We start from the raw sequence: 12,755 nt of genomic DNA on the forward strand, positions 1-12,755 counted from the left end.
AGGAGATAATAATGACTATAAATTTGCATAAAACAGGGCCACTAAATATTAAAACTGCCAAAAGAAATTTCTTCAATGGCCATTATATTTCATTGTAATTTTTCATATACAGTATATAAACCTAGTTTGAATTTCAATATTTCTTCATGCCTACTGTATATTTTTCCTTTCTTTTTCATCCTCCGGCCTAATGCAAAGCTAAATGAGGTACTTATGAATACTTCACTTTTTATATTATCTGTCCCATGCTAATGCATTTGCCAAACTACATGATAAAAAAATACAGCTCATCATACATAAAAGATGATTTACATGTATTTTTTTTCTTATAGAATTTTGAAGTTCATCATTTTATAACTTTAAAATAAAATTTTTTGGGGAAGATAATAAATTCAACCCATACTAAATTAGACAGGTATCCTGTGGCTAGAGATTTCAGCGGTTGCTATGACATGATGCTAAAGAAAGTGCTTTACAATCTCAAAATTTCTTTGCAGGGAGTTTTTTAACCTCAGATTATTAACAGCACTTGACAACTGTATTGCTGAGACACAGAAATGAAACTTCTGGTTTCCATTTTTTTCTTTGTATAGTTGTTGCTATTGCGTTCACACTGCTGCACCACTCCTTTCTCGCAGCATTTTCTCCTCAATTAGAGCCCAACAGTCACTGCTTCTTCTCCCAATTTAATTTCTTATTTTGTCTTTTTGTGGTCCTTAACATAACCTTTAACAAACCCTTATACTGTTTTCCACCTAGACCAATCTGCCCTGCTAAGAAAATGAACTCTTCATTAAGTGAAATTATAGAGGTTCTCTCACACAGACATTCCAGCTTCCTCCTGCATGAAAATCCTATGCAGAGCAGGAGAGAACCACACAAAACAAAACAAAAAGGTTTTTTTTTTTTTACTTCTGTCAGCCAAGGGAAATTCTCCACGTATTTAAAATAATACTTCCAGATGTCCTAAAATCTGCTACCTTTTCTACTTGAACATGGTTTTGAGCCACTTGCACAGTAATTCTTGCCTAAAATTTGGAATTCTATCTTCTCCCACACAGCTCTGCAAGTAATCAGCATAAAGTTGCACATTTAGATTAATTTTAGAATTCCATAGGCTCCCAGAAATTTTGCACCTGCCTCATACAGTAAGCACATATTCCTTAAGACATTAAAAAGTTCTGGCTACAATACCACCTAAATTTAAGCAATAAATTGGTATTTGAGTCCTTAGACAAATATTCTTACACTAAGTACTGTGAAAAGAGAAGACCATTTAATAATGGATCCTGTGCAACTCCCAAGACTGCTTTACCTTCTGCTACTCATCATCGTATTATTTGCTCAGTTACTGTCAAACCTATTTGAGTTGTACCCTCATGCCACTTCAAAAACTGACATGGATTTTCATTGAAGAATAAGTTACTTAAACCAGCACTTGAGCTAGAAAAAGAAAAATAAATATTAAACTTTATCCATAAGGCTTCTTATAGAAAAAGCAACTTTTCCAACACAAGTTTGGAAGTAGAAGAATCTGCACATTAATTGCTCTCCAAGATTCTAGTACAGTTAAGACTCATCCAAAAATGTAGCTCATGACCTCACAAGTTGCTCTGAGACAGATATGCCTTTTCTAACTGCTTCCCCTGCACTCATATACAGTAGTTTTGTGTCTGCAAATGCTGAGGACTTGTCCCCAGAAGAGTCTCAGATACAGAATGCTTATTGAAAAAAAAAAAAAAAAACTGTTGGGAGAACTGATCTAAGATTATGACACTAAAGAAAAAAAATCCAGCAGTGATCAACTAGTTTGATTTAAATTTATTATTATTATTTATGCAATACATTTCCATTTTTTTCCAATGCAACAATGAAGTAGTAAAAAGCCAAGGAAAGATGTAGCAGACCCAGCAAAGCAGCTAGTACCTATAGTCCTGTGAGAAGGTATACGAGTCCAGAATACGGAGTTCATGGAATGGCTGACGTCTCATGAGGATGCCATTGCTGACACCAGCTAAGAGCTCCAAGATGCTTAGCACAATACTACACCAAAAAATGTACTGCATGGCAAAACACAACTGGTCTTCCAGCTTCTTTAGACAGCCTTCCTCAGAAAGCTGTTCCACATGGCCTAAGTCTCCCCTGCAGCGAGAATGCTCCTCCTTACAACAGCTTTTAGGGACACAAGCTGGATGATACAAAGATGATGCCTTTAGCCAGTCCTTGTAGTTGTGGACCCCACAACACTGCAGCTTCCTCTGTATCACATCCACAGCACTGTCTCCAGGATCCTGGGAGCATGTCCAGTTGTGCTGGTGAGCAAGGTAACCCATAGCACTTTCCAGATGAGAAGCTGTCCTAACACAGTAGGAACATGCCAGAGCTGCTGAAGACATTTCTAAGCAAAGAAGGAGCAGCAGCAAATACATAAGAGTCCCTTGCTGATTGCGGGAACGCTTAACAGAAATAGAGACAGCCAAAACTCCAGTAGGTAGCAATGTAAGTGCACTTGCAAGAGCCAACCAACCAGGGAGAGACAAGTAAGTCTCCTGAAATAAATATCTGTAGCTCTTGAACATCAGGATCACTGAAACTCCACCAAACATCTGAGCTGCAGCAGTACCCCAGAATATGAAGCCTAGGGATGCCAGCAGAGACCGAGCAAAAGACCTAAGATAGGCTTCCTCATAGCACCACAAAGAAGCCAGAACCATCACAGCCCTAAGCCTCCTCATTCTGCTCACTTCAGCTAACCCTCACCATCAACATTTAAGAGGCTTCAACACCACTTACCCAGGTGCAGCAGATGACATCTCCACCTAAAAACAATTTGCAAGAGAGCAACTCGGATAAGGCTCCTTAGGACAAATACTATGCCCTGCATCAGCTTAACCACATGCTGCTGCTGCAGCTTGCTCAGCACAGCCTGCAGAAACCAGGAAGCTGGTTTGTGCCCAGCTTGCTGTGGAGGGTCCCTTACACTGCTGTCATTGGAGAGCTGGAAGATGGTTGCACTCTTTTCATGTGTGGAAGACGTAAATGCAGAGGAATAGTCTAAGTGCACTGCTTGTTCAGATTACTTGGACTGCCCAATTCTCCAGCAGTAGCCAGGATGACAACAAATGTGCAAGTCAAAGCCATCAACAAATGGATGGTTAAAGCAGAGCTATTCCATAAGAAATCTCCACAGGTGATACTCACCTAGATTCATTATCCTCCTCAACACCTTTATCATTCATTCAGTGTTTTAAAGGCTGTAATGATGGTAATAATATTCTGCCCTTTTTTATTCAGCAAGACTTCTCTGTAGATAGCTTCAATTACTCAAGACACCTGGATGAGAAATCCCTGCCATCCCACACTTACCCCTCAGCTTGCCTTTCCAGTGATTTGACTGACTGCTGTAATGATTGAATACAAGAGGCAGTAAGTGCTATATTAACCTTTCCTTGTGTGTAAAGAAACTGAATTACACACCAGCTAAATCACTTCACAACAATAGCAAAGGGAATTGATGCCACTTAGCGTTAAGAGAAGAATATTATTGCTTAAACTTGTGGTACACATGAGCCATGCAGGATTGGAAACGCGCATAAATCTGGCCACAGGTGCCAGGAAGGCAGATCCTAAGCCCAGCAGTCATTCTGTCATTTCTGATGAAACCCTTTAAGGTCTTTTTTTCCTCAAGACATAGAGAAAGACTAATGCAACATACATACATAAGGGAGAATACAGAAAGATGATCCTCATTTTCAGAAACATGAACACCTGCAAACTTGACAGAAAATCAGAATAATTTGGTGCTCAGATCCCTGGAACCCTGTTAAAGTCTCCGCAAGGCTGATGATCCCACATCTGTCAGACATTTTATAAGAACCAATTGCTGATATATACACTATACATACACAGATGTTGGGTGGATTCCCATCAAAATCTCTTTCTGTATGCTTTATAAACAAGTTATTAAGGCTAATTATTTTCGAATGAGATTAATTGCTTTTATTATTTTTAATCTTTTCATTAACAGTAATTAACATGCAGCAATTAACTTGTTAAATCTTAACAAAATCCTTCTTTCAAAGATGCTCCTGAATGCATGTCTTCTTTCTCTGGTGTCTTTGTCTGTCCTCTCTCCTGTTCCGCCTGCTGCTACCCCTTGAGCTCTCCTGCTGTGTTGGTTTTCCTATCATTCACTTTTTCTCTTGAATTCTTTTTTTCTCTGATTTCTGTCTTCTGCATCAGAGAGATGGGGAAGGGGGACAACAGAATTCTCCCTCACATGGAAGCTACACTGGTTTGTTTCCACAATGCAGAAAAATATTCTCAGAAAAGTGTGAGGAAACATATCAGAAAAACAACAGAAAATACTATGAGAAGTAACAACTACTGTGTTTTAGTTTCCAAGATTTGTGAAAAAAAGCATTTCAGCCTGCCTCTTTTCCTTTCTGCTTTTTCTGATGTCCATAAAGCTGAATGAGATAATAAGAAATGAGTTACAACATTACTTACTTTTATCTTATTCTACATATCTGTTCGTGGCAGAACAAATGGGATGGAGATCATACCTGATCACCAGTTCAACACAGGAATCAGAAGCACCAGCACTAAACATTGACTGGGAGCCAGACCCCAGGTCCCCAGGTGAGAGGTCTCGGTGTCCTTGGCGGAAATAAAGCACACTCAGCAGCTGAAGAGGAAATTGCAGCTGTGGGGATTAATATTGGCAGAGTTATCTAAAACCCCTCACATTCTTTTTGCTATGCAATGCATAGGTGCTGAGACAAAGAAAGCTTCTGCTCAAAAAGTAAGATGAAGGACAAGAAAAACGGAATTGGTCCCTGAAGTAACCAAAAGACTAACTGGCATAGCACAGACAAAAGGCAATAGCACTGCCTTTGTGATGTCATTTTACCTGTGTGTGTGGACAAAAGCTTGAAAAAGCAGTGAGCAAAGCTATCCATCAGAAGACTGTAATGTGACAAAGAGAATACAAGAATGACAGAATAGGAATGCTTCTCTGTTTTCTTTACAGTGGTAAACAGTACAACATGATAAATGCTGTCCCTGTTTTCTCTGAAGTTGTTTCTGCTTATGAACTGATGAGTATTGAAATTCAAATGTGGATGTAACAGATAATACACCATAGATAGACTATTTTCTGGAATGTTGCTGAAAGTATAATCCTTCAAGTTAATAAAATGTCAAAAGTATACTTTTTTTTTTTTCTTCTTATTCACTGCTCTATAAAGCTATAACTGACATTGAACAGCTCTGATGTGCCCAGAAGGTCAAAGAGGCTCATTCCATCTGGCTCCAGGAGTGGGACCAGAAAGCCATCAAGTCAACTTTGTGTTTGTGCAGTGTAGGCAGATGACTAAACTCATTTTGGATGACACAGGCTGTCATACAGATTGATCAGGGAGCACAGCTGAGCTGTAAGGGGCAACAATTCACATCAAGAAGATGGCCAGCTAGTCTGTTCCGGCTTGTGTGAACAACACAAAGTCTAGAGGTGACCATGATATCGGGGTATAGTTACACAAGTCCATCTTAGAATCATAGTCACATAATAGTTTGGGTTGGAAGGAACCTTATAAATTATCTAGTTCTAGTCCCCCTGCCACAGGCAAGAAACCTTTTACTAGACCAGACAAGACAATCTTCTAAGATTCATACAGGTCTCCTATAAAAAAAGACAGGATCTCAAAGCCAAACCCTCTGTGACTGCTCTAAGTGTCCAAGTGGCACAGACAAACCCCGAAGTTGCCTCTGCAAAACAGCTGCTACTTCCCCTGTAACCTATTTATAGATAAAGTTGTAGATGATGAAATTAAAGCACTCAGAAGGAGTTTTATTTTGAGAGTTTTGAGCATTTTTAAAGGCCTTGTTAGATTAAGGCACACACAGCATAAGATATGCCTTTAAAACCATCCTAAAAACCAAGAGTTTTCATCAATTTCCTCTACTCCACTTTTACATTAAGCTTCCCCGCTACTATACACCTTCTTTACACCTCCAGCTGGTGTGTGACACAATTGGGCTGGCAAATCCAGAAAAAGTGTAAATGGGTATCAGTGGTATCACTCCTCCTTTCACTGGTCCAAATCCTGTCTGCTGGTGTTTGCAGTACATCTTTCCCAAGCCAAAGAGAATTCACACACACTTTTTCCACTTTCCAAGAAAAGCCCTAACTGCATGTAAAGTGGCAACAATTAAATAGTAATATTTGGGAAGAGGGGAGAAGGAAACAAAACCCACCTTTGATTATTCTTCATCAGCTATAATAGGTACTCAAAACTCCACACAGCAGAAGGACTGGGTACCAACTGGAAAGCAATTTCTAAAACACTGAAATCTGCAAAGCGTATTTCCTCTTTGAGAATAAAGAACACTGTTTTATGCAACATGTCATATATGACAAGATCATTAAGGCAGCCCAAATGGAAAAAAGATTAAAAAAAATGGTTAGACCCATGGCTACAGCTGCAACCATGCACAACCAGTTTCCATAGTAACCAAAGTGCGATGATGTTGCACGAGACTGATAACTCCCATAAAGCTTTAAGCAAACATAGGTATGACTACCAGCTCCTATTCATGGAGAAAATATACGCCACTCAAGAGCTGATTTACCTTTACAGATGTGCTTGAATTCAAGTGTGTTAGTTGTATACACTGGCTCCATTTGCCACACCAAAAGTAGCCTTTTTGTGATTGAGGAAACACATCAAATGTTTTCAGGCTTTTTTTTAATATCCCACACATTCACTGGTGTTCAAAATATTTCAAATCAAACGTCAAGGGTTTGGCGTTTTCATGCACTTCCCTCTTTCTTTCCTTTTATGAATTGGACATAAAAAATAAAGACTAAAAGCTTTTTCCTTTTTTCTTATTAAATTTCATTTTTCTCTTCCTTTTTTTTTCTTTGCCAGTCTGTAATTGCTATGAAATAGCATGTGACTGGATAAATACAGACTATTAAATTATGAAAACAAGGAGGGGGAAAAAATCACTTTCCATATTTCTGTCACTTTGAAAATTGCAGTAGGTAATAAAAAGAGGATTGAAGAAATGGTACTTTGTAAAACCTTCAAAAATTAAGAAAGGGCTAAGTATCATGAAATTTGAGTCACCTTGACATTTGAAGTATTTTATCACTTGGTTTTCATTGAATTCAACCATCAATAGCCACAATATTACCCATGTGAATGCAGTGCTCTCATTTGTGTTTAAAAACATATGCAAGGTTTCTGGTCATTTTTTCTGAAGTTATAAAAAGACTTTTAATTTGAAATATAGGTCCTTTAATTGTTTACTCATAAAAATAGCTGACAGATTTTTCTTTAGGGAGGAATTGAGGAGTGCCTGCATACATTATCTGGAAGTTATGAAGACCTGACAAGAGGCTTGCACTTGTCAGAACTTCTCATGAGTAAAGTTTGTTTTTTGTGTCTCCTCAGAAAATGGATTCCTTGTAGAATGCTTTTCCTCAAGAGAAGATTTTCATGCAATATTGGGCTGGAGCCCTTCTGGGCCAGTTTTCTCCATTGTATTGCATGTGAAAACTCAGGTAGATCTTAGAAACATGTAGCATTCTATTTGTGACCTTTTGCCCAACTGATGAATGAATCTAATTGCACAACCACAAAACAGCAAAATGTGAATAAAAAATTGGAATCTAATCTAAATACATCACCTGATACAGGTCTTTCAAATTAATTTGCTGATGAATCTTAATATCAGTCAGTCTCAGAATCCTAAATTACGGAGGTACTTTAACAAATGTTGCCTTTGGATACTCTGTTTACCAGAGAATGTAAGTCTATTAATGCTCTTTGAGCTCCAAAAATTTCAGTCTTAAATTATCAGGGTTTATTGTAATATGGAAACTTGGATTCCAGTGTTTATCCCACAATGTAAATCTAGATCAATATCAGTTTTTTCTTGAGAGCACTGCAGCAGTGATGTACTTGTTTGAGTGTTATTGAATCCTGTACTCAAACTAGGTTGTAGAGGAGAGATTCAGCATGATCACATGCAAAAAAATCTTGATTACATTTTCACTTGAGCAGCAATTTAGGGTTTAAAAAAAAAAAACTGTAGCAGCAATGATGTTATGAGCATAGGATTACTTCTGAAGTACCTGCTCTGTCCAAAGACACATACAGCAACTTCTTTAAGTTGAGAGCATTGGATTATCTTGGTGTGAGCAGCTTGCAGACCTCTTTAGACCTGTAATGGGAGCTTACACAAAAGAATGGAATTTTTGCAGCTTGTGCTTCACTAATTCATTGGTAGTATTTTGCAGAGTGTAGGTTCTTCTTGTGAATTACTGAATCCCTCTTCAGCTCATTGACTGGGATGGGGGGGAGGGAGAATCAATTAAAATATTAATTTTGGTTTAATCTGAATAATTGTTTAAAGGTCACATTTTCCATCAAGAAAGATATTAGCAAAGAATGTTTTCAGCCTACAAGACAGCTGATAATTTAGCCAAGTGAAAGTAAAAGGAGTATTTGATAGGGTCCTTGTCTCTTTTTACTGGCATAGTAGTAAGTATATCTGAATCAAACATAATGTTCATCTCATACCAGGTTTTATAGTGACTATACAAGAGAATTTATTTTTATTACCCTTTGTAAGTCATGATATGAGCATATAAAATGTCAACTTTGTCAGAATTAGTCTTACAGCACATTTCAAAGAAGTGGAACCAATTTTAATGGGATTTTTATGAGTTTCCATTCAGATGAAATGCAGGTTTTAGAGGAAAAAAATCAAAATCAAAGATATATGCAATTTATTTTTGTGCTCTATTTCTATCTCCAATCTCTCCACCAAACAATTGTCTTCAAATTTAAATACAAAGAAAAGGCAAATAAATGAAAATGTATTTGAACATGAAATGCAAAAACACATTTGAGGGAGAAAATGTGAATGCATTCCCGTACCAGGAATCATTTTGCTGGTGAGTTCTGGACAAATGACAAGTAGAGCAACTTGGCATTGTCTTGGTAGGAGTAATTTTATTTTATTTCAGAATTTAGATACTCATCAAAACTTAATTTTTGAGCCCAACTGCTGGGGAACCAGGGGCCTTTTCAGAGGTTTCTATAATGCTGAAATCCAGCTAGGCCTGCCAAAAATACTACAGGACTCTAGAAACAGCTTACCCTTTCCCACAGCATCTTGATGAGTGTGGTTATTGTTACACAAGCATCTTCTTCAGCACCTTCCAGCAGACCTGGGCTCTGGGATATGTTCTGCGTGAGAAAGCCCAGATGGCTGTCTTGCCTACAGCACAGTCTGAGGCAATTTTCTGCAGTACTGAATGAGTACTTGCTCCAGCATGAATATCCATGCCAATATAAACTAAGGCACGTAAGTATTCCCGTTGTCAACAGTCAGGGACTCAGTGTGAAGCTGAGGGGTGACAAGGGAAGAAAGGATTTGTAGGAAAAAAACTGTGAGTAGGTTTAGGCAAATTCCATTCAATGTTGCTGCCAATGAAACAGACAGTGATGAAGGGCATAGTTTCTGAATCAGGATTGTCCTGGTTTGTAAGATTAACATGTATGCTATTTGCCATGTGTTGGAAGTGGGTCAGGTATCTTCTGTTAAGTTGGGCAGTTTTCTTATCTCTTCCAAGAACAATGTCTCTCTCTGGGGAGATATCTTCTGTTAATGGGCCATTGAATGACTCACTGCATAACTAGTAAAGTTACATCATCCCATTGTGAGATCCTCCACCCAGAGGGAGGAGCCAAGCATCCCTACCTGCATAAAATCAGCATTTTTTGAGACATCAGAAGAGCCTCTTTGCTGGATTCCCAGAGGAGCAGCCTCTTCACTGGATTCCCAGAGGAGCAGCTTCTTACCCACTAAATCCCCAGAAGAAGACCAAACCCATCTACTCTGTCACCAGACCTTCAGAGAACACTACACCCTTCTACAGGATCACCACTTCAGCAGCATTTCATCTGCCACTCCAGGAGGAGCAGACACCATTTAACTGGACTATTACTCCTCAGGGTGTCAGGTTTCTGACTCTATCAGTAGTTTTGTTTGTACTAATTACATTTTTTTAAAATTTATGTTTTTTTCCTATTAAAGAACTGTTATTCTCATTCCCATATCTTTCCCTGAAAACCTTTTAATTTTGAAATTATAGTAATTCAAAAAGAGGGAGTTTATCTTTTCCATCTCACAGGAAGCTCTTGCCTTCCTTCACAAACTCCTGTCTTTTCAAACAAGACAAGGATAAAAGCTACCAAAAATACTCAAAAAAGAAAAAGCATTAACTGGATTTTTCTTCTTTAATCCCCTTCCAAAACTTATTCGGGTGTTCTCTATAACAAAATAAGATAATTTCCATTTTTCTGATTGGCATTGTGGGAGCAATCACTCAGGACTGAATAGAAAATTGCTCCATTATCTTGGTGGTAACTGTGGTCTTCCTTTTGCAGAGATCATAGTGCCAGATTACTGAGCATTACATGAGTTTTCATCCAAAATAAAGCAACTAGGTATTACCTAGGTTTTCACTCCTACCATCACCCACTCATTGAGCACAAAGCGATGCACTGCCCATGACATTCAGGGAAACTCATGTTTCATGCTGATGGGAGGGTAACCTTGCAACTGCTTGTACACATTTCTCCTCCCTCAGTATTCATTTGCAGATGGAGAATTTGAGAAATATCGGAATGGTACAGGCATAAGAAGCATCAGAGGTATAAATCCATTACATTAGGATTTTTTGACATTTTTGACAAATGATCGGGCACCAATAGACAGACAAAATAGGCAGTTATGCAGAAATGTTTATTATGAATCCTAGTTGTGGAGATTTTTCACACGTGTGAAATTTTAGGCAGAGAATCTTCCAGAAGTACCTGCTCTGGTCTAAAATCCTCAATGTGTGGGCCAGAGCATTCAAAGGGAGGTGAGCACTGCAATTTCACTTCACTGGCAGCCATGTGGGCCTCCAACTGCAAATGGGCAGGAAGTCCATTTAACAGCAGTCCCCAGAGTCATGGAGGGAGGCAGAACCTCAGGAGCAAGACGAAGGTTCTGCCTGTGCCCTGAGGGCTACAGCAATCGTGGAGGTGACCAGAACAGCGGTGACCAGAACAGCATAATTTTCTCCACATGCCATGCTGACATAATTCACCATCAATATGTTCACTTCAGAAAAAAAGTGGTATTTACAGACCTGTCAGCAAGTGGAATGTATAAGAAATTTTTTGCAGGCACCTAATAAGAGCTCCAGTTTCCAGAAAACATGGGATTCAAAGGGACTGGAGGCAACAGATACATCTGCAAAGATATTTTGCAGAGAAGGGAAGGGACAACAGCTGAGACCATGGACCTTCCTAGATTTGCTTTGGCACAGATTGGCTCTCAGTGTCTTCCCTTTCCCTGTGTACAGAGGCTGTGCAAAGTGTTTTCCTCCTGTGCAAAATACTCTAAGAAAGATAGGACATACTGCGGAGGAAAGTGGAAAAAAATTCTTCTGTGTTCATTGCATTTCTAATAGGAACAAGGCACTCTTACTCAAATATTCAAGCCTTTCTCTGTCCTGGCTGTTTCCCAAATGACAGCCCCCATTCATTTTAACATAAAAAATCCAGTGTTGTTCAACTTGTCTTTAACAAGTGCCACTTTGACAAATGCTTTTGATAAGCCTTAAAAATACTGAAATAGCACATGGAATGATGGCATTGCCCTGACCAACATGGTAACAACCACTGCTTAAAATCACAGTGTTTCTTTTGATTTACAAACACTAAAATAAAGCTAAAATCTACTAAATACACATTCATTCTAGGTTTGTATAGGTTCAGTGCAGATAATTAACTGCTTTATTTGCAAAAAATGTTTATGCAATTTACCAGACTATCTTCTTTTTAATTAAAAATATCTTCAATATTGCACAGGTCAGATTCCAGAAGAATGGCAACTGTGGTTTTGGGTTCACCATGTTTCAATAATATGCCTTCAATAAGTAATGGTGCTAGTGGTTAATAGTAAAACTTATTATAAAAATACATTGTCCTAGCAAACAAGAAGATCTCAGATACCATGCTCCATGACTCTGTTTCACACTGCCCCTCTGAACAAATTTGCAGGTAGCAGTGAAAAGTAGAACTCAATTGAATAAAACATTCCGGTGCCACAGATTTGAAAGCAGCAGGAATAGAAGACAATAAAATGAGCTTTGATAAATGAAAAATCCTGCACTCAGACAGAAATAAGAAGAAGCACCTAACGACACAGAGATAACCCAGCAGCCAATACTAGCACATTAAAACAGACCTACTGTTTTTCTCAGTAATATCCTCATACTTGCAAGTGACTCTGAGAAGGCAGATTGCAGAAAAAGATATAGGTGAAAAGTCAAAGTACCAGGGATTTCAGAGTTGGCAAAAAGGGTCCAGGTTAAGATTCTTTGCCCTGAACAAATTCCTATTGCCTATAAAGTGAATATTTTCATGAACTTAAGTAGGACTTGAAATTGTAGCCTAGGATTTCAGATTTCAGGGGGAAAAAACATTTTTTTTGCAAGAATTTTTTAAACATTTCATGGAAATTCCAGTGATATTAAAAAAAAAATTACTTTTTACTTAGTTTACTGGAAGACTTTCATTTTAGAATCATCTTTAATTTCAAGAGTCTTTTAAAAAATATTTTATGTATTATGATATAATTCAGAACAATGTGTTTAAGGGACTGGAACAGTATTCTGCAACAAT

General features: G+C 38.2%; 1 protein-coding gene across 1 annotated transcript; it reads right to left on the reverse strand.

Annotated features, from left to right (window-relative positions):
* Positions 1–685: 685 nt before the first annotated feature.
* Positions 686–3,809, reverse strand: LOC100218792 (tetraspanin-3). Its single transcript, XM_072922354.1, has one exon. It carries the CDS (start codon positions 2,733–2,735, stop codon positions 1,920–1,922), a length of 816 nt encoding a protein of 271 aa, XP_072778455.1. The 5' UTR covers positions 2,736–3,809; the 3' UTR covers positions 686–1,919.
* Between the last annotated feature and the right edge of the window lie 8,946 nt (positions 3,810–12,755).

Source organism: Taeniopygia guttata, chromosome Z, assembly GCF_048771995.1.
Source record: "Taeniopygia guttata chromosome Z, bTaeGut7.mat, whole genome shotgun sequence".
Taxonomy (NCBI): Eukaryota; Metazoa; Chordata; class Aves; order Passeriformes; family Estrildidae; genus Taeniopygia; species Taeniopygia guttata.